This window comes from Zingiber officinale, chromosome 8B, assembly GCF_018446385.1.
Source record: "Zingiber officinale cultivar Zhangliang chromosome 8B, Zo_v1.1, whole genome shotgun sequence".
Taxonomy (NCBI): domain Eukaryota; kingdom Viridiplantae; phylum Streptophyta; class Magnoliopsida; order Zingiberales; family Zingiberaceae; genus Zingiber; species Zingiber officinale.
The window spans coordinates 1,765,599-1,790,843 of record NC_056001.1 but is presented as its reverse complement, the minus strand read 5'-3'; the positions used below and the strand labels follow the sequence as shown (position 1 = coordinate 1,790,843).

Sequence of the window (25,245 nt, the reverse complement as noted above, 5' to 3'; positions counted from 1 at the left end):
GGTATTTTTTAAAAAATGATAATTTTAAAATACTAGTTTATCAATATTAAATTACTCTAAAATATTATTTTAGGATTAGTGAATAACTTAGGTAGTAACTTAAAGGCAACAAATATATTTTATCCTAAGAGCATTTTCTAACAAAATAAATACTTTCCATATCAAGTTAGCCATTTAAAAACCTTTCATATCTCCCTTTAAATGCCTTCTATATCTGTCCAGAAATCGTTGAGATGAGCGCTATCTCCTCATCATGTGTTTAAAGATAGTCCTCACAGTAACTTGATGCAGTTGGAGGTAACTTTGAAGGAGAATATGAAAATAATAAGAGATTTAAAAAAAAGAAGGGATGCATTGGAAAATGGAGGCCGATCAAAATTAATCTTTTAAAAAGAGTAATATAGTCGGCCGGAGGGAGATTGGAGCAATAGTAATATGTAGGAATGATGATATAGTGATCGTTAGGGAGTTGATAAGTGAGGTGTATCTGATCCACTTCTCCTCCGTTAAAATCCTATTTGGTCGAGGTATACCAGAGGCTAGGGACGGAAGAAGAGAAAGTAACGGTAATGGAAATAGAATGATGGAAGCAAATGAGGTGTGAGAAATGAACTTACGACGAGTATGAAGAAACTCTTCTTCTATCTTGTTATAAAAAATTGTTTAGCAAATTTCATAATTAAAAATACTCATTCTCGTTGTAAAAATGGTAAAAGTTAAAATAAGATAAATCAACCTCTCAATTAAATAAATATATGAGATTTATTTTTTGGCTTATCTTAATTTCATTCGATTACTTTATTAAAAAAATTTAAACACAGAAAAATTTAATTTGACTTACTCGATATCGTCCTATCGTTGTTAAACCAAATAACAACATCAATATTGTTGCTCTTTAAAGAGCACAAGTGGAGAATATTTTGACAGACTATGTAAGACTATTATGTTTCTCTTCTGATCATTACTCGGTGTTAAATTCTTAAGCATTGAATGGTGACAATTGGTATGGTAATTTGATATTAGGGATGCTCCCTCATAACCATTTAATCTTATGATGAAAAAGAGGGAGGAGGGATCAAAATCGTTGAATTTGAACCATCAGAAACAATCTCCACGGTAGTCTGTAATATTAGACGTTCTTTTCACAGACATGTGGCGTATGGCAGAGAGACGCAGCTCATATTTATTAGAGATGGACGATGGTAATCATTGTGACAAAAGGTGAAATATTCGCTCCTAGTGTCTCCGTCGTACCCGACCCAAGATCATCACGAGGGAGGTAAATCGTAGCATCCGAGCGAGCATGTGACGGACATGGTGTAATACGGGGATAGGAGATTTATTCCCCAACTGCCCTGAGGATCGACCCTGCGACCTTATTGTGGCAACACCCGCCATATACCAACTCGGATGACCCGCGGGGTCTAGACGGTGGTAATCATACTTATATGTAAAAACGTGTCTATCACACTAAGCATTAATGGTGAATGATACATCCTATTCTCAAGATGTGAATATGGTAGTGGGGGAATGACATCAACCCCAGTCGGGCGACTAGTCAAGAAACCAAGCGTCCGATCGAGAAACGAGAAATACAAAAATACATAAATGTCTAATCAATCGAGCTTGTAGTTTTTTTCGACTATACTTAAAGGGAAGACTTGTGATATGACGAATAAGAGTGGACCCTTGAAGTTGGGGTCGACGTCAATAAAGTTGGTTGATGTGCGGTCAAAGACAAAGAGGAGTCAATAATTGAGGCCATCACGGTCATATGGTTCAACCCGGTGAACTAACCGATCGGACCCTTAGGTTGATACACCCGCCATATACCAACTCGGATGACCCGCGGGGTCTAGACGGTGGTAATCATACTTATATGTAAAAACGTGTCTATCACACTAAGCATTAATGGTGAATGATACATCCTATTCTCAAGATGTGAATATGGTAGTGGGGGAATGACATCAACCCCAGTCGGGCGACTAGTCAAGAAACCAAGCGTCCGATCGAGAAACGAGAAATACAAAAATACATAAATGTCTAATCAATCGAGCTTGTAGTTTTTTTCGACTATACTTAAAGGGAAGACTTGTGATATGACGAATAAGAGTGGACCCTTGAAGTTGGGGTCGACGTCAATAAAGTTGGTTGATGTGCGGTCAAAGACAAAGAGGAGTCAATAATTGAGGCCATCACGGTCATATGGTTCAACCCGGTGAACTAACCGATCGGACCCTTAGGTTGATTGGATCCGAAGTCCCCCCCCCCCCCCCATGAGGTCGAGCCGAGTCCTCAAAAAAGCCAAGACGAGTCCTCAACGAGACCGAGACGAGTCCTCAACGAGGCCAAGAAGAATTCTCAATGAGACTGAGCCCAGTCCTCAACGAGGCCAAAATGAGTCCTCAAAGAGGTTGAGCTGAGCCTTCAATGAGGCTGAGCCAAGTCCTCAACGAGGCTAAGTCGAATTCTCAACAAGGCCTAACCAAGCCCTTAAAGTGGTCCATAACGGTTAGCCGAGCCGAGTCCTTTCGAGAGCAAGGTCACATCAGGTGTTCGAGGGAGCTGAGCCAACATATTATCACAGTGCATTAATGACACATTAGCTCAACATTCCTTTTTACTGTCTTGTGTAACTGTTGTTAGAGAATTAGAGAAATATTTTCGCAAATTATACACAGGAAGCTTTTATCCTGGAAAGCGCAAAAATTGAGAGCCTATTCTAGGAAAGTTGTCAGAATACCATAATGACCGGTTCTATTTTGATAATATACCGAGATTCATGTAGAGAAGAAAAATATTACTATATAATGATGTCTCCACCTACATGTGCAAGTACGCAATGCTTCATTAAAAAAGCTCATTTCTTCACTATTATTATATGTTCATCTTCTTTACTATTATTTACTTGATTTGAACGTCGAAGTACCTCTATCAAGGATCCTTCCTTGGCCCAACCACTAGCATTTTTTGCTTCTAATTATTTTCTTTAGTGCACAGGTCCTATAGTGATGCCAGCTCATTGTTTTTAAAGTCTCCTTACCGTCAACATTGGCGTCACATAATAGCACGCAATCTCCGATTTAAGTAAGGTTCAACCAAGAAAGAAGAAAATAAATGCAAAACCGTGAGCCAATAAGCCAACTTGGTTGGTTGGTTGTTAGCTCAAAGCTACCTGCTTTGAATGCATCACCACTGAATGCATTCCATCTGCAGGTATATACGGTAATTTTGGTTGATCAGAATTTGGTAGTTAAAATTTTTTATCTTTCAATTAGAATATATACATATATATGCATGTAATTAATATACACATATAATATTACTAAAATATTCATATATACATTTACATGTATTAATTCTAACTGACTAAATTCTGACCATTTAGTATTATCTATAGATTTTTATTACGAATCAAACTCGTTAAATTGATAGAATTGATGTCATGATTTTTTTTGGATTTTTTTTAAATTTTATTTTAAAAATAGTTTCATTCATTGGTTGCATCTTCAATTTTTTATTTAATTAGTTGGACAGACATCAATATTATTTTTCCTCCATGAATTGACTTTTTGTTTTTTTTTTAATTCCCCTCCAACAGCGCTGCAGTCCAATCGCCTCTTGACAATTGATTTATGGGAAAATTTGGGTTCAGTCTAATAAATGTATTTATTAGTATAGTCACCGTTAAAAAATTTGCCCAAATAAAACTGTGTATAGTCACCGTTAAAAAAATCTTTATTTTCACTCCTTAATTAAATATATTTATCTAATTATTTTTAATATTTTTAGTATAAAAAATTTATAAATGAGTATAATTTTTCTTAAATTTAGTATATTAAACTAAAATTTAGTATATTTTTTTTATCAAATTGAGCACGATTCTTTTTCCATCTCAATTAGATGAAAAATATATTAGATTTTATTTAAATGATACTCAATTGGATAAAAATATACTAGATTTTTTTTAAATTGTGCTGAATTTAGGAAAAATTATATTAAGCAGAAAAAAATTCGTGCTTAATTTAATAAAAAATATACTCGATTATAGTTTAAAATGCTGAATTTAACAGTAATTATACTTGTTTTTAGACTATTTGTACCTAAAAATATGAGGACAATTTTGATAGAAAATATACTCGATTCTGGTATAAAGTGCTGACTTTAAGATAAATTATACTCATTTTAGTATATTTTCTATCAAATTGAGCATGATTCTTTTTTCATCTCAATTGAATGTAAAATTCACTAGATTTTTTTTAAATGGTGCTAAATTTAGTAAAAATTATATTAAACGGAAAAAAAGCGTGCTCAATTTAATAAAAAATATACTCAATTATAGTGTAAAGTGCTAAATTTAATAGGAATTATATTTGTTTTTATACTTTTATACCTAAAAAATATGAGGGACAATTTTAATAGAAAATATACTCAATTATAGTACAAAGTGTTGACTTTAAGAGGAATTATACTTATTTTTAGATCTTTTGTATCTAAAAAATTTGAGAGTCAATTATATAATCATATTTGCATGAGGAAATTCAAGCAAATAAAATTTTATACGTAAGAAGTAGAAATTTTTTTTTTTTTTTTTATGATTGGAGACTATATGTAAAGTTAAAGTTGATTGGAGATTTTTTTTGTATTTTACTTTATTGTCTTACTTGATATCTCCTACTAATTTCTTGCATTTTTCAAGTACGCTATGTGCTATTGGAGTTAATATTCAAAAACTCAAATTCTTGCCATTGTAATTTGAATTGGATCTTATCTAAATAATTAATAGGTAAACGATATTAGAAAAGTCCTTCCATCAACATCCAAGTCATTGAACAAGTCAAAGAAGACTAAAACATGTTAACCTCAGTTAAAGATGATGTTAAGAGTACTAGACCTTTAGAAAAGGATTGGAACAATGACATTTACCTTAGTGTCCCAATCTTCATGATAAATATATTTTCATCAATTAACTATGATTATATTTAAATGACTTCAAGAGTTTTTTTTGAATTGACAATTTTAAAATACTATTTTATTATTATTAAATTACTCTAAAATATTATTTTAGGATTAGTGAAAATTTAGGTAATAACTTAACAAGCAACAAATATATTTTATCCTGAGAGCATTTTACTAACAAAATATTTAAAAATCATAAATGATATTTTAAATTAATAAGATTTTAAATGATGATCCTATCCGAAAGCGTGAAGTTAAAAAACTGAGAGACAACGACTTTGCTAACCGAATGTAGACTTCGCTTCGCTTTGTAAAATAAACGGCATCAGTGTCGGGTCAAGGAAGAGGTTTTCAGTATTGACCCTCTGACGCTCAAGTCAATCACCGGAATGTGAAAAAAAACGGAGAAACAATAGAACTCAAGAATAACGCGTACTTCCGCCAGTAAAGAACCACCCTTTATATAGAGTCCTAGTGGGCAGTGTGCGTGTCTCTCGAGACATGGCACATGGGTACACTTTATCACATGTCCCATGAAAAGACCTTTTTAGGAAAGTACCTCTGACACCATATCTTAACAGGACATGTATATCCCTTACGCGACAGTAGAAGCTTCTGCCGTACGATCCACCTGTCGACCATGCATTGTGTCAATGACACTATCTCTCAAAAGAATGTCGAGCGATATTACAATTATCTCACTGCTTGGCCGAGCGGGATAGCTGCTCGGCCGGGACTCCCTCGCTATGTCGGCCTCTGTCGTTCTTATATGCTGTGACCGTATAGTAACATATCTTCCCCCGTTTAGACCAGCTATGCGAACTCCCTCGACATCCTGCCGCTCTATATTGAGTGTCGGTTGTCTTGCGTATCATCTTGATTCGGAATAGGGGTCGACTCGGACCCATCTCCTAACGGTCGGGGCCTGACCGTCCGATTGGCCATTGCAATGATCCTCTGTTCGATCCTTTGACACCGTTGACCAGGGGCGGAGCCACCCTTGGGCTAGGGTGGGCTCCAGCCCCACCTCCTTTTTTAGAAACATAATTAATAATTTTGATTTTTTTTAGGCATTAGCCCCATATAAACTCATTAATGGATCATTTCCATGCATGGACCAATTTTAAAATATCAAATTCAAAAATAAAATTTTAAATATCAAATTAGAATGATAAATTTATAAAAGTCATTATAAATATATTTATAAGTTAATAAATATATTAATTTTAACTTTTTTTTATCCTAAACATACTCGCAGTAAAGTTTCCTTTACTCGTCGTAACAAACGAGGAATTTACTATTCAAAAGTAATTTAATTTTTTATTTCTTATTTAACAAAATAAAATTCTATCGTTGAGAAAGAGCCAACGAGCATCAGCCGCTTGAGTGGTGGTCGACGAGGCAACGATCGATGATCACTCGTGAGTCAGCGCTACCTCGCCAAGTGACCAACAACCGCTTTGTGTGCAATCGCCCATGAAGCGACCACACGTGAGGCAAACACTGCCTCATCTGGTGACAAGCAACTGCTTCACTAGTGGTCGCACGAGAGGAGGTCGCTGCCTTGCTAAGTAATGAGCAACATAAGTATAGGTTTGTAAATATAATTTTTTCATGCTCTAGACAATCTTATTCAATGATAGTCAATTACTCAATTTATCCCGTTTGCTCACAATTCTTGATACTTCAACTATTAAAGTTCTTGATTTGTGTACTTTTAGCTTGATCGAAAGTCAATTGTTTGAATTATTTAAATTCTATATTTTCTAAATAATATATATATATATAATTTATCCCGTTTGCTCACAATATTTGTGTACTTTTAGCTTGATCGAAAGTCAATTATTTGAATTATTTAAATTCTATATTTTCTAAATGATATATATATATAAAATTTATCCCGTTTGCTCACAATATTTATGTACTTTTAGCTTGATCGAAAGTCAATTGTTTGAATTATTTAAATTCTATATTTTCTAAATGATATATATATATATATATATAAATATAAAACTGGAGTTAGTTAAACAAATTAATAACGATATAATAATGAGTTTGATTTTAAAAAGAATGAGCACAATTTTAATAGTATTTTCTCATGCTTTTAAATGTATTAAATATTAAATACTTATATTCCATATTTTAGGAAAATTAATATTCATATACTTTTTTGTTTTTTATATTTTTAAATTAATTAATTTATTATATTAATTATCGTCAACGATTAGTCCTACCTTAATTTAAATTCTGGCTACGCCCCTGTCGTTGACCACCTTAACTTTGATCTCCACCCTGACAATTGATCCTGTGCCAGATAGATCTTCCTCCATCACCGCATCAAATAATATTTTTTTTAAAAAATTGTTAAAAAAAAAATATGTATCGAATTGTATACATTTTGTCGATATTTGAATTGAACATGTCAAAAACAAAGGATAAATAAAAGAAAGAAAGAAAATGTTTTCTGATTCTATTTGCTTCAATCTATCTCTTCAATCTATCTGTCTAATGTTTAGGACAGCACTTATGTAAAAGTGAGTTTTTTTTATAAATTAAAGATTATTTTGAAGTAAAAAAGAAGCTAATGTATAGAATGTTTAGAAATAGAAGTTAAAAATTAATATAAGATAGAGTTGAAGTTTTTGATGAATAATTATTTTAAAATTTAATTTTTAGTTAAATGATAATAATATCATCAAATTATATTTTTAATTATTTAAATATAATTTTGATACACTATTTGTTTATATAATAATTATTATATTTTAAATATTATATCAAAATTATTACTTTTTATAATGAAAAATATATATATAAATAAAAGCAAAAACATGACAAAATTTATATAAATACAAAAAAAATCTGTAAAAAATCTAGAAATATAAATTATATAAAAAATATAAAATATCATTTAAAAAATAAATATCGCAGAAGTGGGGTAACAATTATGTTAAATGATAAATTTATTAAAATCATAAATGTGAATTTTTAATTTTAAATCATAAAAAGAAATAGAAGTAAAAAAAAACATCAAATTCTTGCTTCTAATTTTTAATCAAAAGTTACATAGGCTGAATCAGAAATTGACATTTACAGACACTCGAAAGTACTTTCATATAACTAGAATCTAAATAGATATTTATTAGAAGCTTTATCAAACACTCCCATAAGTGCATGCACTAACTAAAGTCAGTTCCAACAATCTCCCTATAAATACCTTCCATATACGCCCTTTCTCTTCCTCCGTCTCGTGACTCTCGTCTAGGAACGTTGTGATGAGCGCCATCACAGCGGAAACTCTGTTTAATGTTAGTCCTCATCGCCTCCTCATCCTCTCCTTGCTCCTGGGTTTGAGTTCCTTCTTGGACCTCAGATGCAGAGCGCAGACACAGTCACAGACACTGGTTGACTATGAAGGTATAAATCACCGCATTGCCTTCACTCTGATTTCTTCCTTTTTTAAAAAAAAAGTTTTTGGTTTAAGGATTTATTTGTGGTTTTTCAGATCTTAGCCTTGTTCTTCTCCTTCGGTTTGATTACAAGGGTTTTTGATTGTTAATGTCCGGAGTCTTAAATCAAGTAACTCAAGGTATATGTACGGCTCTGGACGGCACAAATCACACAAATCACTTTTTTTTTTCCGAATGTTCAGAGAAGGGTGCTAGCTAGGAGAATCTCATCATCATTGGAATTAATAAAAAAAAATATATATACAATAGATATATTTTTGAAACATAATTTTGTATAGTGTAATAATTTTTAAAATAAATTATTTTTATAAATGAGTCGAATTTATGCTAATTCTTTATATATTTGAATGCCACTATTAAGATTTTATGTTTATTAATAAATTTTAAGAAATATATTATGAGGTAGTGTTTAATATTGCTAGCTCTGTCTCAAACTTCTTCAAATGAATAGATAAGCACAAATCAATTATTTGCTTAGTGGTTGTTTAGGAATAAATCCATTTTATTGCAATTAAATACTTCACTTTTATACTAGTGATCGAATTAATAATTTGAACTTTTTGAATAACTTATCCAATTTATTAAATATGAAACTATTCTTTTCCCCAAAGTGAGAGTAACAAGAGTAAACCTTTTCCAATACTTATAATTATAAGAATGTAAAATTTGAAAGATAAACTCTTTCTATAGTGGGTCGTTATATGGCTTTGAATTTTGGTCTTTTGACCAAAATAAATAAACCAGTTCTAACGTCATTTATTTATTTATTTATTTATTTATGTGTTTTTTTTGACTGGTAAGTGGTGAGATGAATTTTCTAAATAATAAAGGCTCAAATTTCATCCGGATATATTACACAATTTGAAAAACTTGTGATGTAAGATGTAGAATTGGCCGTTTGGATTGTATTCATCGAATTGATCCTATCTTACTAAATAATTTTAGTAGATTTAATTAAAATTTATTTCTTAACTCATTTAAAGATGGATCTAAATGGACCAATCTATCTTGGGCCCCGATTCACACGGATCGACTTGTGATGGACTTGAGTTGACTCGTAGGTTGAGAAGAAAAAAAATTCAAAAGGATTTTTTTTAATAAGCAAAAATGAAAAAAAATTAATAAACTATATATAACCAAACACGTATTTAGAATGATTAGTCCTTCCATAATTTCTTCGTCTTCCATAAGTTCTTCAGATGAATCTCTAAAGATAATAAATACATTGAAACATATTTAATTATGGTTTCATGAAAGCATAAACCCACTGAATATGAAATTTAAATTTAAAATTTTTAATCCATGGTAGGGATGGCAACGGGGCGGGGCGGGGGCGGGTTTGCCATTCCCATCCCCGCCCCGTTTTCATTTTTTCGGGTTCGGGGATTCCCCGAACCCGAACCCACGGGTTCGGGGATTCCCCATCCCCGCCCCATTCTCAAATTTAGTATTTGAACCGAATTAGAGAACAACTTTGGTCACGACAAGTTATGAAACATGGGCTGAGCTTTCAGGTTCCTTGTGCATCAGCGAAATTGAATGAGAAGAGTACAAAATGATCTGAGTTGTTAGACCAAGTTTTTCCACTTAATTATTTGTTCCTTTTAAAGTAATTATACAATATGATTTATGAAAGTATTCCTAAACTGAAGAACATATATCATCATCATTCATCACCAACCATTAATATTAATATCAATATTAATAATATTATTAATAATAATATTTTCAAAATTTTTAATATTAATATTAACACTATTATTAATACTTTTTAAAAAAATCATATTATTATTTATTAATATTAATAATAATATATTCGGGGCGGGTTCGGGGATGGGGATAGTATTCCCATACCCGCCCCAAACCCGCCCCATCCCCGAAAAATCGGGGATCCCCATCCCCATTTCGGGTTTTCCCCGCGGGGCCCCAAACCCGCGGGGAAAATTGCCATCCCTAATCCATGGGATCATGGTGCTGCGGTAGAACATTCATGTTATCACCTAAGCACCACCGACCCAAGAGATAATCAATGAGGTTAACTGAAATTATTTTTATTTTTTAATTTAAAATTTTTAATTCTTTTTATCTATTTTTTTTTTAATTTTTTGATGGACTCATGGGTTAATCCACCTAAGATTAGAGATCCCGATCTACCAAGATTATGGGTCAGCTCGTCCCACCCCACCAAATGGTCTGTTGGCCATAAGCCGAGCACTCCACGATCCGTCTAATAGCTCTAGCTAAACGTCAAGATTCATCTATACTTTTTGATTTTTTTTTGATAATCGATAAAAAATTCTATTGACGGTATAGTCATCTTTACAATTAATCAGAATGTAAAATATTTAGATATTTAGATTAATAATTTTATAGTAAAAAATAATTATACCTCCTAGAGGTGTCTCTTACAGTTCGTCAATTAAAAATAACGCTCAGAGTATTATAAATTTCGCCGTTTTGTTTCAAATTAGCAAGCAATAGTTCTCAAGTGTTAAATGCTATAAATAAAACAATGGTGGACCATTTAATTTTCAGTTAAAGTTCTACAAACCATTGGCTCAAAGTTGAACAAGACCTGGAACTTCGATGTGGACCCTTGCAGTAACGTTACAGGATGGGTAGACCCAGAGAACAAAATGACAAACTACGCCAACAATGTCACTTGTGGCATGTGCGACACCACAACCAATACTTGTCATGTAACTTCCATGTGAGCAAGTTCTTCTTATTTCTTGTCACTTTTACTTGCTTTATATCTCTCGAGATAAAAACTATCATATCCAGCATGGGAATTCATGATAAGAGGTGCTTGTCGATACATGCTTTTATTTCATTGCCTCCTTTTGAGAGAAAATTAATGATGAGACTATTGATGATCATATAAATGCACAAAGATTTTGGGATTAATTGTGGCCAATCATCTTTGAGAAAGAAAAGAAAAAACCTACGTACGTACGTACGTAAGTTTTGGTTCTACAAAGTGTTAATTAATGTTCAATCCACAAATTTGTTTATTTCTTTTGCAGCATTCTTAAGGGGCAGAATTTGACTGGAGAGCTGCCGGCTGAGTTTGCCGACCTTACTTATTTGGACACGCTGTGAGTCACTGAAGTGATTAACTACTGAATGTCTTGTTGTTTTTGGTGAATGATAAATTTTAGCCAATAGCTCACTTGTGTCTAGCAGAGATCTGACAAGGAACTATCTGAATGGAACTATCCCAGCTAAATGGGGAACTCTTCGCCTCACCAATCTGTAATTTATATAGTTTCGCACTCTTCTTCCATTTCTTTTTTTGATATGCATGAGGGTTCTTTTGTAACAAAAGAGTTGCAGGTCTCTTTTGGGAAATCGAATATCTGGGCGCATCCCCGAAGAGCTGGGAAATATTACGACACTCAGATCGCTGTACATTCCTTTGTCCTGCGCCATAGTTTTCTTTTCTTCTATAATAGTTTATGGTACTAATTAAATAAACATGTATTACTTGCTATAGGACAATAGAAGCAAACTTACTAGAAGGCTCAATTCCTGAAGCCCTTGGCAACCTCAGTAATTTGACTGACTTGTAAGATGAATGCATGCATTGTTTGGCACTAGGTTTTCTATATATATATATATATATTTTTTGATTCCTGCTTTTGTGTTCGTTTCAGATTTCTTTCATCAAATAATTTGACAGGCGAATTACCAGAATCACTTGGCAATCTCCTGAACTTAGAGGACTTGTATGTTACATTGTATCTTATGGATATAGAAGTACTTTTTTCTGCTCAGAAATATTAATAAATATTAGCTGATCGAGTAAGTAGCATTGAACATTCGGTTGGAAATGAATATATTTTGTGGAATAATGACAAGAAGAAAATAGAAGAAGACTTTTGATGCTTTCTTTAATACAAAATGAGAGTTACAAATGAGACATATATAAATTCTTATTGACTACATTACATTAATTAAATCATATAAACTATTAATGATAATATTCTAGTAAATAGTCATATTTGACTTAAGACATTTCTAATAGTTAGAGCTCTAAATTAAATTTTTATAGTCCCTAATGTGTCACATCCACCTTAAAAAGTATAAAAACCTATATTCTCTCTATAATCAAAACACTTTCCTATTACTTTTTACGGGTCCTATATTACAAATCATATATCTTTATTATTATTTTTTTTCATTTAAAATTTCTATATAATTCCTATTTAATATTTTAATTAATTATAATCTTTAATTTAATTTATAATTTATAATTGATATACTAATTAACTTATGATTTTTTAATTTAATTTAATTTTTTATTTTCATTTAATATTTAATTAACTTATAAATTTTAATTTAATTATAGCCATTTAATTTTTATAATTTATAAAATGTATTTATTTTTAATATAATAATTTGCTGACAATTTTATAGAAAATTTATATCTATATATAAAAGAAAGAAAGAGAGAGTATAACTTTACTCATTACTTTATTATTAATTATTACTCATGAGAAAAATGATACGTTGAGAAAAAAATCTCAATGAAAAATTTAAGGATAGACACATAAATTCATGGGGTTCACAAAAAGTAAAACGGTGGACCATGAATTTATGTATCTATCATTAAACTTTTCCTTGAGATTTTTTCCTTGAACATATCATTGTTTTACTCATAAATTATAACCTCAAATCTCATCTCTATAATGATTCAAATATTTTTATTTAATTTTTTAAATTTTATAAATCTCTAAAAAATCTTGTATTGGAGGTGCTCTTATCATGCTAATCTTCTCATATATAGGTATGCTCTTGAAAATTACAGAGCCATTTATGTTTTCGAGAATATATTGTCATTCTCTTTAAATTCTCAATGAGTGCAGTAATTCCAATAGAGTCATTTATGTTCTTAAGAATTGCCATTCTCTTTACATTCTCAATCAGTGCATTAATTCCAACACATTCATCTACAAACTTAACAACATACGTCTGTGACAAGGTTTCTTCGTTAGCAATCATAAATAAAAGCCTAGCAAGCTACACATTCATGATCTAAAAACTTAATAAGTTAATGTGTAGATTTTTGTCATTAGTATTTAACCTTAATGATTAAAACAATTACCATGGCAAAAATGAAGTAATCCTTATTAATCCTGCAGTGTAAATGGTGGAAGTAAAGGTTTATGATTTATCTTCACAAGTTAAATTGCGTAAAGAAGTTTATGTACAGTGTCACACACATAACACGTTTGCTTGAGCCAATGAAATTTAACAGTCTCATTGTACTGCATGCTTAAACTTTTTGCTTTTCTTTTTCCAGTAGAATAGATGGCAACCCAATTTCTGGTAGAATCCCAAGTTTCATTGGTAACTGGACAAATCTTAAACACTTGTAAGTCGTCAATCATTGCTATTCTAGACCAAATGTTAATCATTATTAAATTTCGTTATGAACAAGTTGGATACTCAAACCATATGTACTAGTGACATGCAAGGGACGTCCATGGAAGGTTCTTTTCCTCGCAGCTTCTCCAGACTGGTATCAATAACTGAGCTGTAAGAGCAATTAGTTAGTATTTCAATCTGCTTGAAGTGGTTCTATGACATATTTGAAAATTTATTTATTGCAAATCCAGGAGGGTGACTGACTGGAAAGGCGGAGATGGACAGTTTCCTCCACTACAGAATATGACTCAAATGAGGAAATTGTAAGTAAGCCACAAAATATCATCAGTGAAGTAGCTTCTCTCTGTGTATTTCGGTACGCATATACATATCTTTGCTTTATTGACTGTTATTTCATATAGGGTTCTTAGGAACCTGTCAATATCCGGTGAAATTCCTGATTATATAAGAAGGATGACAAACCTAAAAATTTTGTAAGATTTTCTCTCATCAAAATCTCCACCATTTTTATTAGCAAGTTCAATAAACAACATGATGTTAATCTTGCTTTTACTTGCCAATTTAATTCCTCAGAGATTTAAGCTTTAACAACTTGACCGGGCAAATCCCAGGTAGCTTTAGTGAGCTACCAAATTTACGATATATGTAAGTGTAGAAGTTATAGCTACAATTTGTTGCTGAGTTGCAACTCTGCACCTGTAATGATATTACAGATCTCACATTCATTTAATATGTTTAGGTACCTGACAAATAACAAGCTCAGTGGAAGCATTCCATCATGGATTTTGACAAGTAACGATAATTTGTATGTCTTTTCTCTAGATCTCTAATCCATGACTAGAAGAACTATCTTTTGCTTGACAAACATCAAGCTTACAAGGTCTTCTATTTCAGGGATGTTTCTTATAATTCTTTTAATGTATCTCCACTACCATCCTGCCTGCCACGAGAAGGAGTGTAAGATTCCATAATTATCTATTAAACTGTTTATAGTTCTTAAAACTTGCACTACTAAGAATTTAACTTTTTGCATGCAGGAATTTAGTTTCAAGTTTTTCGTCTACAAATGACAACTCGTAAGCTTTAGATACTTGCTTCTTGTTCTTTCCTCATAGGTTGAGACGGATAAGGTTAGTGTGTAGATAAACAAAAAGAACTCATTATATATCCCATATGTGATTGTGTCTTCTAACATAGGACTTAATTGCTGAATTTTCTTTGATCCTGTCCGCAAGCTGAGTTACATGGGGGAACTGGTGACGATGGCGAGAATGTTGAGGGGGAAGGAACTCCAATGGTACCCACGGCCCTGCAAGCACTACCAACCAAGCACCCGGGAGTGTTATAGCGAGAACTAGGGAAAAAGTTCCTGGCACAAGTCCTCCGACGCTCAAGTCAGAAGCGACACCCAAGCGAGGAAAATGTAGAAAGAAGAGTAAACAATAGATGTGAGTTATGAGCGTGTGAGTGTACCTGGCCAACAGAGAAGACTTTCCTTTTTATACTTCTTTTCATAACCTTCGTCATCATCAAACGTCAGAGAATGTCAGGTGCTAAGGAATGTATCAAAATATTCCCTGACAGCTAGCTGTTACTCTGACAGACTGTTGTGATTCCCTGAGAACATTGTCCCCTGACGAGGAGCCGACCAAGGGTAGTTTGACCAATTAAGAAGTCGTTTGGGAACAAGGTTGGGACGGTGCCAGGAGAGGTGAGAGGACTGAGTCCTGGGGGTCCGGTCGGCTAAGAAGCTGACCGAGAATAGAGAGTTGAATTACATGGACCCATAGTTCCAAACTTTTATGGTCGCTTCCTCCTAACTTTTGACTGTCACATCATCTTGACTATTGCCTCCACCCTATCACTGGGGTCACCCACCATTTCCCATATCACAAGTGTTCCCTTTAAATCTAGTTGAAGGAGGTTCATGTCCGACTGATTAGATCATAGCCTGTTTACTGTCTCGCTATTTAGCCGAGCGGTGAGCTGCTCGCATGTTGTCGACTGGGCTTGATAGATTGTCGACGTCATAAAAAAAAGAACTTGTGATGGTGTGTCTCCTCGCCTCCTGCTGTCATAAATATAGCTCCTTCCCAATATTGCCAGGCTTCTGCTTATCGTATGTTTCCAGGCAATAATGTGTAACCCTCTGTAACGGTTCACCTACCGTTTGATCCAATGGTCTCAGGAGGTAGCTCTTCTTCCAATGAGATCGTAAGGTTTGTGTCTCTTGATCATTCTTTTTAAAAAGGGCCCTTCCCCTCAGGCTTTTAACACTCGTCTTTTCCCCATCCTCGTTGTGTCTTGTCTTTCTTTGGCGAATCTCCCAAGGTAATAGAGTCAAAATCTCATCTTCAGACCATGATTTAAGATATCCAACAGTTACAGTTAGAGGCAAAACACCAAACTCAGCTACTTGCTGAGAAGGAGGAATCCTTAGTAGAGGCATTTGCAGGCCCTGAATCTCCACCACTCGAACTAGAAGAAACTCGAGGTGCGTCTACTTGCTGCTCAGTCCAAAGTCTGAGCCGAGCTTGCCCTAAAGAAGAAAGCCTCTCGGGACTTAATCACATATATTAATAGGATGCCGATTCTGATGCCTTGCCGAGTAGATGAACCGTCCACATATATCTTCCAAGTCACGTCTGGCTCGGTGTTTTGGACCTCAATGACAAAATCAGCTAAGGCTTGGGCCTTGATTGTCGTCCACCGTTGATACTGTATGTCAAACTCGCTTAGCTCGGTAGTCCATTTGATCAGTCGTCCAGAAGCTTCTGGGTTAAGGAGGACTCTTCCAGTGCGCTATTAGTCATCACCACGATGGGATGTGAGAAAAAATATGGGCGAAGCCTTCGAGCGGCAAATACTAATGCGTATGCCAATTTTTCGAGACCAGTATAACGGGATTCTGCATCTTTTAATATATGACTAAAAAATTACATTGACTGTTATTTAGAGTCATTTTGCCATACCAACACCGAGGCAATAGCATGCTTTGTAGATGACAAATAAATCCAGAGTGGCTCTTTGGCATTAATCTTTGCCAGTACAAGTATAGAGGTAAGATATTTCTTAAGCTCTTCCAGCGCCCTATCGCACTTTGTGTCCCATTGGAACTTTGTTGCACGACGTAGTATCTTAAAGAACGGGTGACTTCGATCAGATGATTTGGAGATAAATCTTGATAATGCGGTGATCCATCTAGTCAGCCGTTGGGCCTCCTTCAAGTTGCGAGGTAGGGGCATGTCCTGATGCCTTTACTTTGCTCGGATTTACCTCGATTCCCTGTTTAGTTACGATATAACCAAGGAAGCGACCACTCTTCACTCCGAACAGACACTTGTTCATATTCAACTTTATTGCATATGCCCTCAGAGTTTGGCAAGTTTCTTCAATATCTGCGCAAAGATCAGTGACTCAGAGAGATTTATCAAGATGTCATCAACATATACCTCCATGTTGCGGTCGATCTACTGTCGAAACACCTTGTTAATCAATCTTTCATAAGTGGCGCCGACGTTCTTCAATCTGAACGACATAACGTTGTAGCAGTAGGTCCCGTCGGTCGTAATGAAACTGACCTTCTATTGATCTTCATAAGCGAGCGGCACTTGGTGGTAGCCCTGATACATGTCGAGCATGCAGATCAACTCACAGTCCGCCGTGGAGTCCACCATTTGATCTATTCGGGGCAAGGGATAGAAGTCCTTCGAGCAGGCTTTGCTTAAATCATGGAAGTCGATGCAGACTCGCCACTTATTATCTAGCTTAGAAACCAACACGACGTTGGCCAGCTAGCTCGAAAATTGTACCTCATGGATGTGACTGGCTTCTAGCAATTTCTCTATCTTCGCTCGGATGATCTGATTCTACTCCGAGCTAAAGTCCCTTTTTTTTTGCTTCACGGGCCTAGCGTCCAGTCGGACGTAAAGCTCGTGCTAAGCTACGCTAGGCGAGATGCTTGAGAGCTTGTGCGTTGACCAGGCAAACATGTCGTGATTTTGTCTAAGGCAGGCAACCGGCTCAACCTTCTTTTCATCTGTCAAATCAGAAGCGATAAATGTTGTGGATTCCGATCGTCAATGATGGATCTGAACTTACTCTTTCTCATCGTAGTCCAACGCCGGTTCTTCCATGATTGTGTTTACCTCCAGACGCTGAGTCTTTCGAGCGGCCTTTGCTTCTAACTTGACTATCTCGACATAGCACCGTTGAGTGGCCAGTTGATCGCTTTTGACTTCGCCTACTGCATTGTCCACCGAAAACTTAATCTTCTGGCAAAAGTTGGACATTACGACTCGGAACTCGTTCAGAGCCAGTCGACCCAATATTACATTATAGGTAGACGACGTGTCAACCACGATGAATTTGTGGTCCTTGTCCTCTTAAGGGGCTCTTCTTCGAGTGATATGGCCAACCAAGCCTGACCGATCAACAATACTTCATTGCCTGTAAACCCATATAGCAAGGTCGTCATGGGCTGCAACTCACTTTGGTCGATCTGCAACTGGTCAAAATCCTTGAAGATGATATTCACTGAGCTTCCTGTATTCACAAAAGTTCAGTGAATAATATAATTAGCTATCACCACTCGGATGATTAAGATGTCGTCGTGAAGGATCTCCACTCCCTGTAGGTCCCGGGGACCAAAATTGATCTCTGATCCCTCGACATTCTCTTTGCTACATCTCATAGCATGTATCTCCAGTCGTCGAGCATGCGACTTCCTCGCCCTTCTAGAATCACCTTCGGTTGGTCCCCCAGCGATCATTTTGATTTCACCCCAAGTGGTATTGCTTCGATTTTCCTCCTCCCGAGCTGAAGGTCTGGTCCGCTCAGCCGAAGCTCAGGCAGGACTTGTATTACTTCTCTATTGAGGCTGTTGCTAACGCTGCTCGAGCGCCATTCTTTCTTCCTTTTGCCGCTCGGTTGATCGGCGTCGATGATGCCGATCGGGAGATGGTGACCGACGGCGATATCCTAGAGGAGTTGGTTAGCTTGAAATTGGCGTTAAGTCGTAGCAGTCGTGTGTGTTATGTGTTGCCGACTAATGGAATAAGCAGAACAATGGTGTCCATGACTTGCCTTTCGAAGCATTTGGGTGACCCGCTGTGACGTGTTGCACATCATGGGCTCGAGGCTCCTGATACGGCTGCCCTGTTCCCACTCGGGGGCCCTTTGGCGATTGATGGCTACTCGTTGGTTGTTGCTCAAGGGCGACTACGGGTTCAATGGGCACCTCCTTCTTGTCGCTTGGGCCTCCTCCTTGGCTCCTCGTCCTTTGGGAGCCTCCGAATAAGTGAACGGAAGAATTGGCCTTCTGTAGGTCCCTGTGAGAAGGCGCTCACCAGTAACTCCTAGATGAACAAAAGGATGTTCATGACCACCTGATTGAACCTCTTGATATAGGATCTCAGTGCCTCCCTAGGCTCTTGTTTCAGAGTGAACAAGTTAACACTCGTCTTCTGCTAATGGAGGCTACTGACAAAATAATATAGGAACGTCGCTCGAAAATCCTTAAAGCTACGGATGGATTCGATTGCCATGCACTTAAACCACCTCTGTGCTGATCCAGAGAGAGTGGTGAGGAAAACCTAGCACTTCACTCCATTTGTGTACTGATGGAGCGTGGTCGCATTGTCAAACTTGGTCAAATGATCTTTCGGGTCTGTCGTTCCATTATACTCTCCAATCGTTAATGGCGTATAATGGCATGGTAGTGGGCCATCTAAGATCCCTTGTGAGAATTGCCTGTTGATTTGTTTGGGGGCATCATCAACTTTTGGTGCCTTTCCCTTTCGTCTGTTCCGGATAAGTGCATCATCCAATGAAGATCCTTGCTCTTTATTCGGTCAGCATTGTTCGTCCGAAGGGGTCTGAAACAACGCTCGGTGAAAGGGGATTGGCGTATTCGGCGCATCCCCATACGTACCGGTCAGCTTCTTGTTCTATCCTCGAATGAATATATTTTTCGCTCGGTCTCTGCATCAGGCCCGCTGTCCCGTCACCGACGCCGCAGGTTTATTTACTTGACGCTCGACCATCGTCCGCTGTTGCAACTCCACGATCTTGGCCGCTCGGACTTGTATCAGCATGTCTAGTTCCTCCGGTGTCAATGTTATTGTCGTGAGTCATCCAGTGTCCTCCATCCCCATGTCTCTGGATATAGGCTACGTTCTTACAAACGACACCAATATAATCCTGTCCAAAAATAGTGAAGAAGACTAGCTGAGGATGTGGCTCCTTAGTTGACCGTGTGAAGACTTTGTTCCGATCTGCAACACAAGAAATGTCAGTGCTGGGCAAGGGAAGGGGTCCCGGCATTGACCCTCCGATGCTTAAGTCAGTCGTCGGAATAATAGAAAGATGGTGGAGCAATAGTGAAAACACAAGCACTAATAATAGATAGCACATACCTCCGCCGGTGCATGAACCTCCCTTTTATATAGTGCTACAGTAGGCGACGTGCACGCTCCTCAATGCGCGGGTACGTTTTCCCAACCATCCTATGAAAGAACATGTCAAAAAGTGTCTCTGACACCATACCCTAATAAGGCATGTAAATTCCTGACATGACCTTAGAAGCTTCCATCGTATGATTTGTTTGTTGGCCATGCCCTATTGTCAGCAGCATTACTTTCCAAATGGATATTATGAGATATGGGAGGGGCCAACTGTTCGGCCGAGCAGGGTAACCGCTCAGTCGGGACTCCCTACCCAGTCGATCTCAACTGTTCTTCTTCATTGTAGTTTGGCTCGGTCAATTGTCTCTAGCTCGACTGGACATGAGCTCCGGTCGACTCGGTACTCACTTGGTCAATTGTGCGCCATATGATGTTCTGGGTATACTAATCCTGTCTGGACGAGCGATCCCCTCCATTGAGTTTTTTGGCCGATCAGACCAATCAGGCCCAATCGACAATTGAAGTCGACCTCCTCTCAGCCCACTTTTGGTGAGCCCGTTGATTCCTTGGCGTTGACTATTTTGACTTTAACCTCCACGTCTATTGTTATCTCCATCCTTAACCCGCACTTGATGGACCTCTTAACACCGTTTCATGTATCTTTAGCTGTGAGAGTTGAAAAACAAGTTTATACTACGAAGACTTTACTCCTTTGAAGATTAGATTAACAAAGTTATAGTCTCTTTTCAAGCTCATTGCCAACTTCAGTTCAAAGCATGAGCCAACTTCAGTTCAAAGCGTTGCATTATCAAAGTCTAGCTCTTATTTGTTGCACTAATGTTGCATCTCATTCATAATCATCTAATGTCCTATCAATTTTATTTTTTATTTGTGGGATATGATTTTCATATTCTGTTTAAAAAACTAGACACTGATTTTTCATTCTCTTTCCCAAGAAATAATAATCATAAGAGATAATAAGTATACATCTTATATAAGAGTTTTGTCCCGCATAAAGTATTATGTACTTAGGTACTTTATTAAAATCATCTACCTATATGTGTAGTGGTTCTCTTTTCATCAAAATATTTCTACCTCATCCCTCACAACATGTTGATTTTTTTTTTTTTTATAATTTTGTAAACTTTAGTTTGTAGCATTAAGCTTCATAAACTTCTATACTTCTATCAATCTTCAATTGTCCCCTTAACCTCTCGGCTTCAGTGTAGTCAATTTCCTTCAAATGTACGGGTGCACCGACTTTTTGAACTGCAAAAATCTGACCCACCCTACTTAGGACGAATATTTAATGCCATTTTGCTTTTCCAAAAAATTATTATATTTTACTTCTAAGTACCTCTATGTTCTCAATAGAACATGCAGTATCTTAGCCAAAGAGATTGTTTGACAAAAGTAGGTTAGAAATGTCTAACCTTCACCAGTAAAAAACATGGTTTGGATTCAAGAATTTGATGAAAACTTAAATGAAGGGGTCAAACTGATTAACTGAGGGGAAAAAAACTAGAATAATATAGGCAAAGTGCAAACAATTTAATGCAATTGTGTAATCTGATTGGGGAATCTCACACCAAACGTTTCTGCTTTGTATGGTTTTGCAGGGGACCTTCATGCTTAAGGAAGAATCTCCCTTGTTCAGGGAAATCAAGAAGTAGGTTTAGAAGCTTTTAAAGGATTGCCACAAAATTGAGATATATTTCAAGGCAATAGAGTAAGTGATAAATATTGGCTTTCATCTCACATGATTCTGTCTCTCATCGTTTTGCAGATTGTGAGTTGTTCATTAATTGTGGTGGTAGTAAAGTGATTGTCGATGGGCATGAGTACCAACAAGATTTATATGACACTGATGATTACTCTATCTATCGTGAGAGCAAAACTGGAGCATGGGCATGCAGCAGTACTGGAATCTTTCTAGGAAATGAGAACCTACAAAATTTTATTGCACGGAATTCATCAATCCTTAATATGAGCAATCCAGAATTGTACATGACAGCTCGACTTAGTCCTCTTTCCCTGAAATACTATGGTCTATGCCTACAGAAAGGAAATTACACAGTGAGTCTCCATTTTGCTGAGATTGTGCTCACTGATGACCAAACATATGCTAGTACAGGAAGACGTTTGTTTGATGTATCAATCCAGGTGATTGATTTTGTGGTCTATAGTTCATTCACAGTGTTGTTTTTTTCCAAAAGATAATTACATTCATAATACTTTAACAGTTCTATTCTTTGAAAAATCTTTTTTTTTGCTAATTCATCTATTAACCAGATAATACTCTAAATGAATACAGGGGCAAAAAATTCTCCAGAATTTCAACATTGCAAAAGAAGCTAATGGAACTGGCAAGGTGCTTATCAAAAACTTCAATATATTGGTTAATGACACACTCGAAATTCACTTTCAGTGGGGTGGCAAGGGAACAAACAGCATCCCTGTGAAAGGTGTATATGGACCTCTTGTCTCAGCCATTTCTATCACTCCGAGTAAGTCCTTTTGAAATGGTTTTTCGTTTTCCATTAATATCTTGCTTGATAATAATAAATTATGTTGATTCTTGTAGATTTTGAGGCTGATTGCAAGGATAAAAGTAAGCTATCTGTTGGGATTATTGTGGGCATCGTTATAGCATCTTGTTTTGTACTTATTATTGCCTTGAACATCATTTGGTTTTACTTCATCAGGAAAGATCCTCGAGACAATGGTAAGCTTTAGTTTTTAAGTTCTATAAGCATGTCCCGAAATTAAAGACTATGCATTAGAAGGAAATGTAGTTCATGGGTCTTTGCTTAGGGAAACACTAACGATCATGCAGAACTCAAAGGCCTCGAGCTGCAAACTGGCTACTTCACTCTGAAACAGATTAAAGTTGCTACTAGGAGTTTTGATCCTGAAAATAAGATAGGTGAAGGCGGGTTCGGTCCAGTGTACAAGGTATAAATGCATTTGCAAATTGGATTTTTTTTTATTAATCTACATTGTGACAAATGCATTGGTTTCTTTTGTAGTATTTCGACTTTAAATTATTTGTAATATCATGTTTAGTGGTTATTTTTAATTTTGACTGTCTCAGGGTATATTGTCCGATGGTTCCATGATAGCTGTCAAGCAACTTTCTGCCAAATCTAGGCAAGGGAACCGTGAATTTGTCAATGAAATAGGAATGATATCAGCTTTACAACATCCAAATCTAGTGAAGCTCTATGGTTGTTGTATAGAAGGAAATCAATTGTTGCTTATCTATGAATATATGGAGAATAATTCTCTTGCTCGTGCTTTATTTGGTATGTGCTTATCTAGTTGCACAAATAGATTGTTGGAAATGTGCTCTAGGTTCCATCTCTAACATTTACTTCATAAATCATTTGTGATTGATACATGGCTAAACTTGAGTTTTAATAGGTCCACCGAAATATTGCCTCAATCTAGAATGGCAAATAAGACGCAATATTTGCATAGGGATAGCGAGAGGATTGTCATATCTTCATGAGGAGTCAAGGTTGAAGATTATTCACCGAGACATCAAGGCAACAAACATTCTACTAGATAAAGACCTCAATGCAAAAATATCCGACTTTGGTTTGGCTAGACTTGATGAAGAAGAAAACAGTCATATCAGCACAAGAATAGCGGGGACAGTGTGAGTTGTATTATTGATTTATTCACAGTGTTACTTTTTTTTATGCATTGATATGCAATGCAATCTAATGTAAACTTTATAACTATTGCAGAGGTTACATGGCTCCAGAGTATGCAATGAGAGGTTACTTGACAGATAAAGCAGATGTATATAGTTTTGGTGTGGTGACACTAGAAATTGTCAGCGGAATGAGCAACGCTAATTATAAGCCCAAGAAGGAATTTGTTTATCTTCTTGATTTGGTAAGGAAGTTTTTCTTTTTCTTTTCATTGATGTGGGAACTTTTCTAATAGGTTGTCATTTCCTAATCATTAATGCAGGGAAAATCTTCTTATAATTAACATTTTTCATGGTTTAGAAAATAGACTAAAAAAGCTGAAAAGTGTAATTAACAAATATTTAGAATCAGTTTCTATATTAGTATAAAATAATTGTAAATTAATCCGTAATAAGACAAATTAGCCTGAACCATAGCATTTAGGAATATAGATAAAATGATTTAGCATTCAAACACTACAAATATTTTATATCTTACAAATTTTAGACAGACATGCTCTTAATTAATCTCTCGTTTAATTTGTATTGGTCACTTGTTTTTTTAATCAGGTATCCCATTCTTGCGAGTTAACTATTCCATTCTGCAGGCTTATGTTTTGCAAGAGCAGGGAAATTTGCTTGAATTAGTTGACCAAAGCCTTGGCTCCAACTACTCAAAGGAGGAAGCACTGCAAATGCTAGAACTGTCTCTTGTTTGCACCAACCCCTCCCCAACGCTCAGGCCTGCAATGTCATCTGTGATAAGCATGCTCGAAGGCAAGATGCCGGTGAAGGTCATGCCGGCAAATCGAGCAGCTTCTACAGTTGACAACGTGAGGTTCAAAGCTTTGGAGATGGTCTCCCATGACAACCAAACAGACAGCTCCATTGATGGCTCATGGAATGATTCCTTTATCTCAGCATCAAATGGCAATAACTCGCAGGCAAAAACAACCCACCTTCTGCTTCCCTAGTCAGATTAGAGCAAAGAAATGATGCTCGCATTGGGATTACGCTCGTGTGAATGCTTATAAAGAAATGTGTTATATCTTTATCCTGTAGAATAATTGCAATCATTTAAGTAAATTCAGCTATAGAGAACTGCAACTATAACACTCAGAAAAGCCTGTCCACTGTTTGGATACCTACTTAAGTTAATTTCTTATACTATCATTTCTCAGTATTAATACATAAGTGTTTGATTTTGTTGATGTCTGATTCATTCACTGGCTATGAACAAGTCTTCACCATAGGATTTTACTCTTTGCTTCACTTGGTTTAAGCAATCACCAGCTATAGCAACATACACAATGTTTAGCTCCCT

The 25,245-nt window shown here is 35.9% G+C and overlaps 1 protein-coding gene across 1 annotated transcript; it reads left to right on the top strand.

Annotated features, from left to right (window-relative positions):
- The first annotated feature begins 8,214 nt into the window (after window positions 1-8,214).
- On the top strand, window positions 8,215-25,132 carry LOC122017348 (probable LRR receptor-like serine/threonine-protein kinase At1g53430). Its single transcript, XM_042574931.1, has 24 exons — window positions 8,215-8,376; window positions 10,965-11,139; window positions 11,456-11,527; window positions 11,616-11,684; window positions 11,766-11,837; window positions 11,926-11,997; window positions 12,086-12,157; window positions 13,735-13,806; window positions 13,899-13,970; window positions 14,051-14,122; window positions 14,222-14,293; window positions 14,394-14,465; window positions 14,560-14,625; window positions 14,715-14,777; window positions 14,858-14,896; window positions 21,844-21,893; window positions 22,011-22,387; window positions 22,539-22,731; window positions 22,809-22,949; window positions 23,061-23,179; window positions 23,319-23,529; window positions 23,648-23,885; window positions 23,977-24,127; window positions 24,530-25,132. Exons 1-24 carry the CDS (start codon window positions 8,235-8,237, stop codon window positions 24,893-24,895), a joined length of 3,048 nt encoding a protein of 1,015 aa, XP_042430865.1. The 5' UTR covers window positions 8,215-8,234; the 3' UTR covers window positions 24,896-25,132.
- The last annotated feature ends 113 nt before the right edge of the window (window positions 25,133-25,245 follow it).

Bases quoted from the DNA above. Each gene is read 5' to 3' on its own strand.
- LOC122017348 (XM_042574931.1), top strand. From the start codon at position 8,235: ATGAGCGCCATCACAGCGGAAACTCTGTTTAATGTTAGTCCTCATCGC. The intron at 14,123-14,221 runs GTAAGTAAGCCA...TATTTCATATAG, and splicing joins ATGACTCAAATGAGGAAATT to GGTTCTTAGGAACCTGTCAA. The intron at 21,894-22,010 runs GTAGGTTTAGAA...ATCGTTTTGCAG, and splicing joins TTGTTCAGGGAAATCAAGAA to ATTGTGAGTTGTTCATTAAT.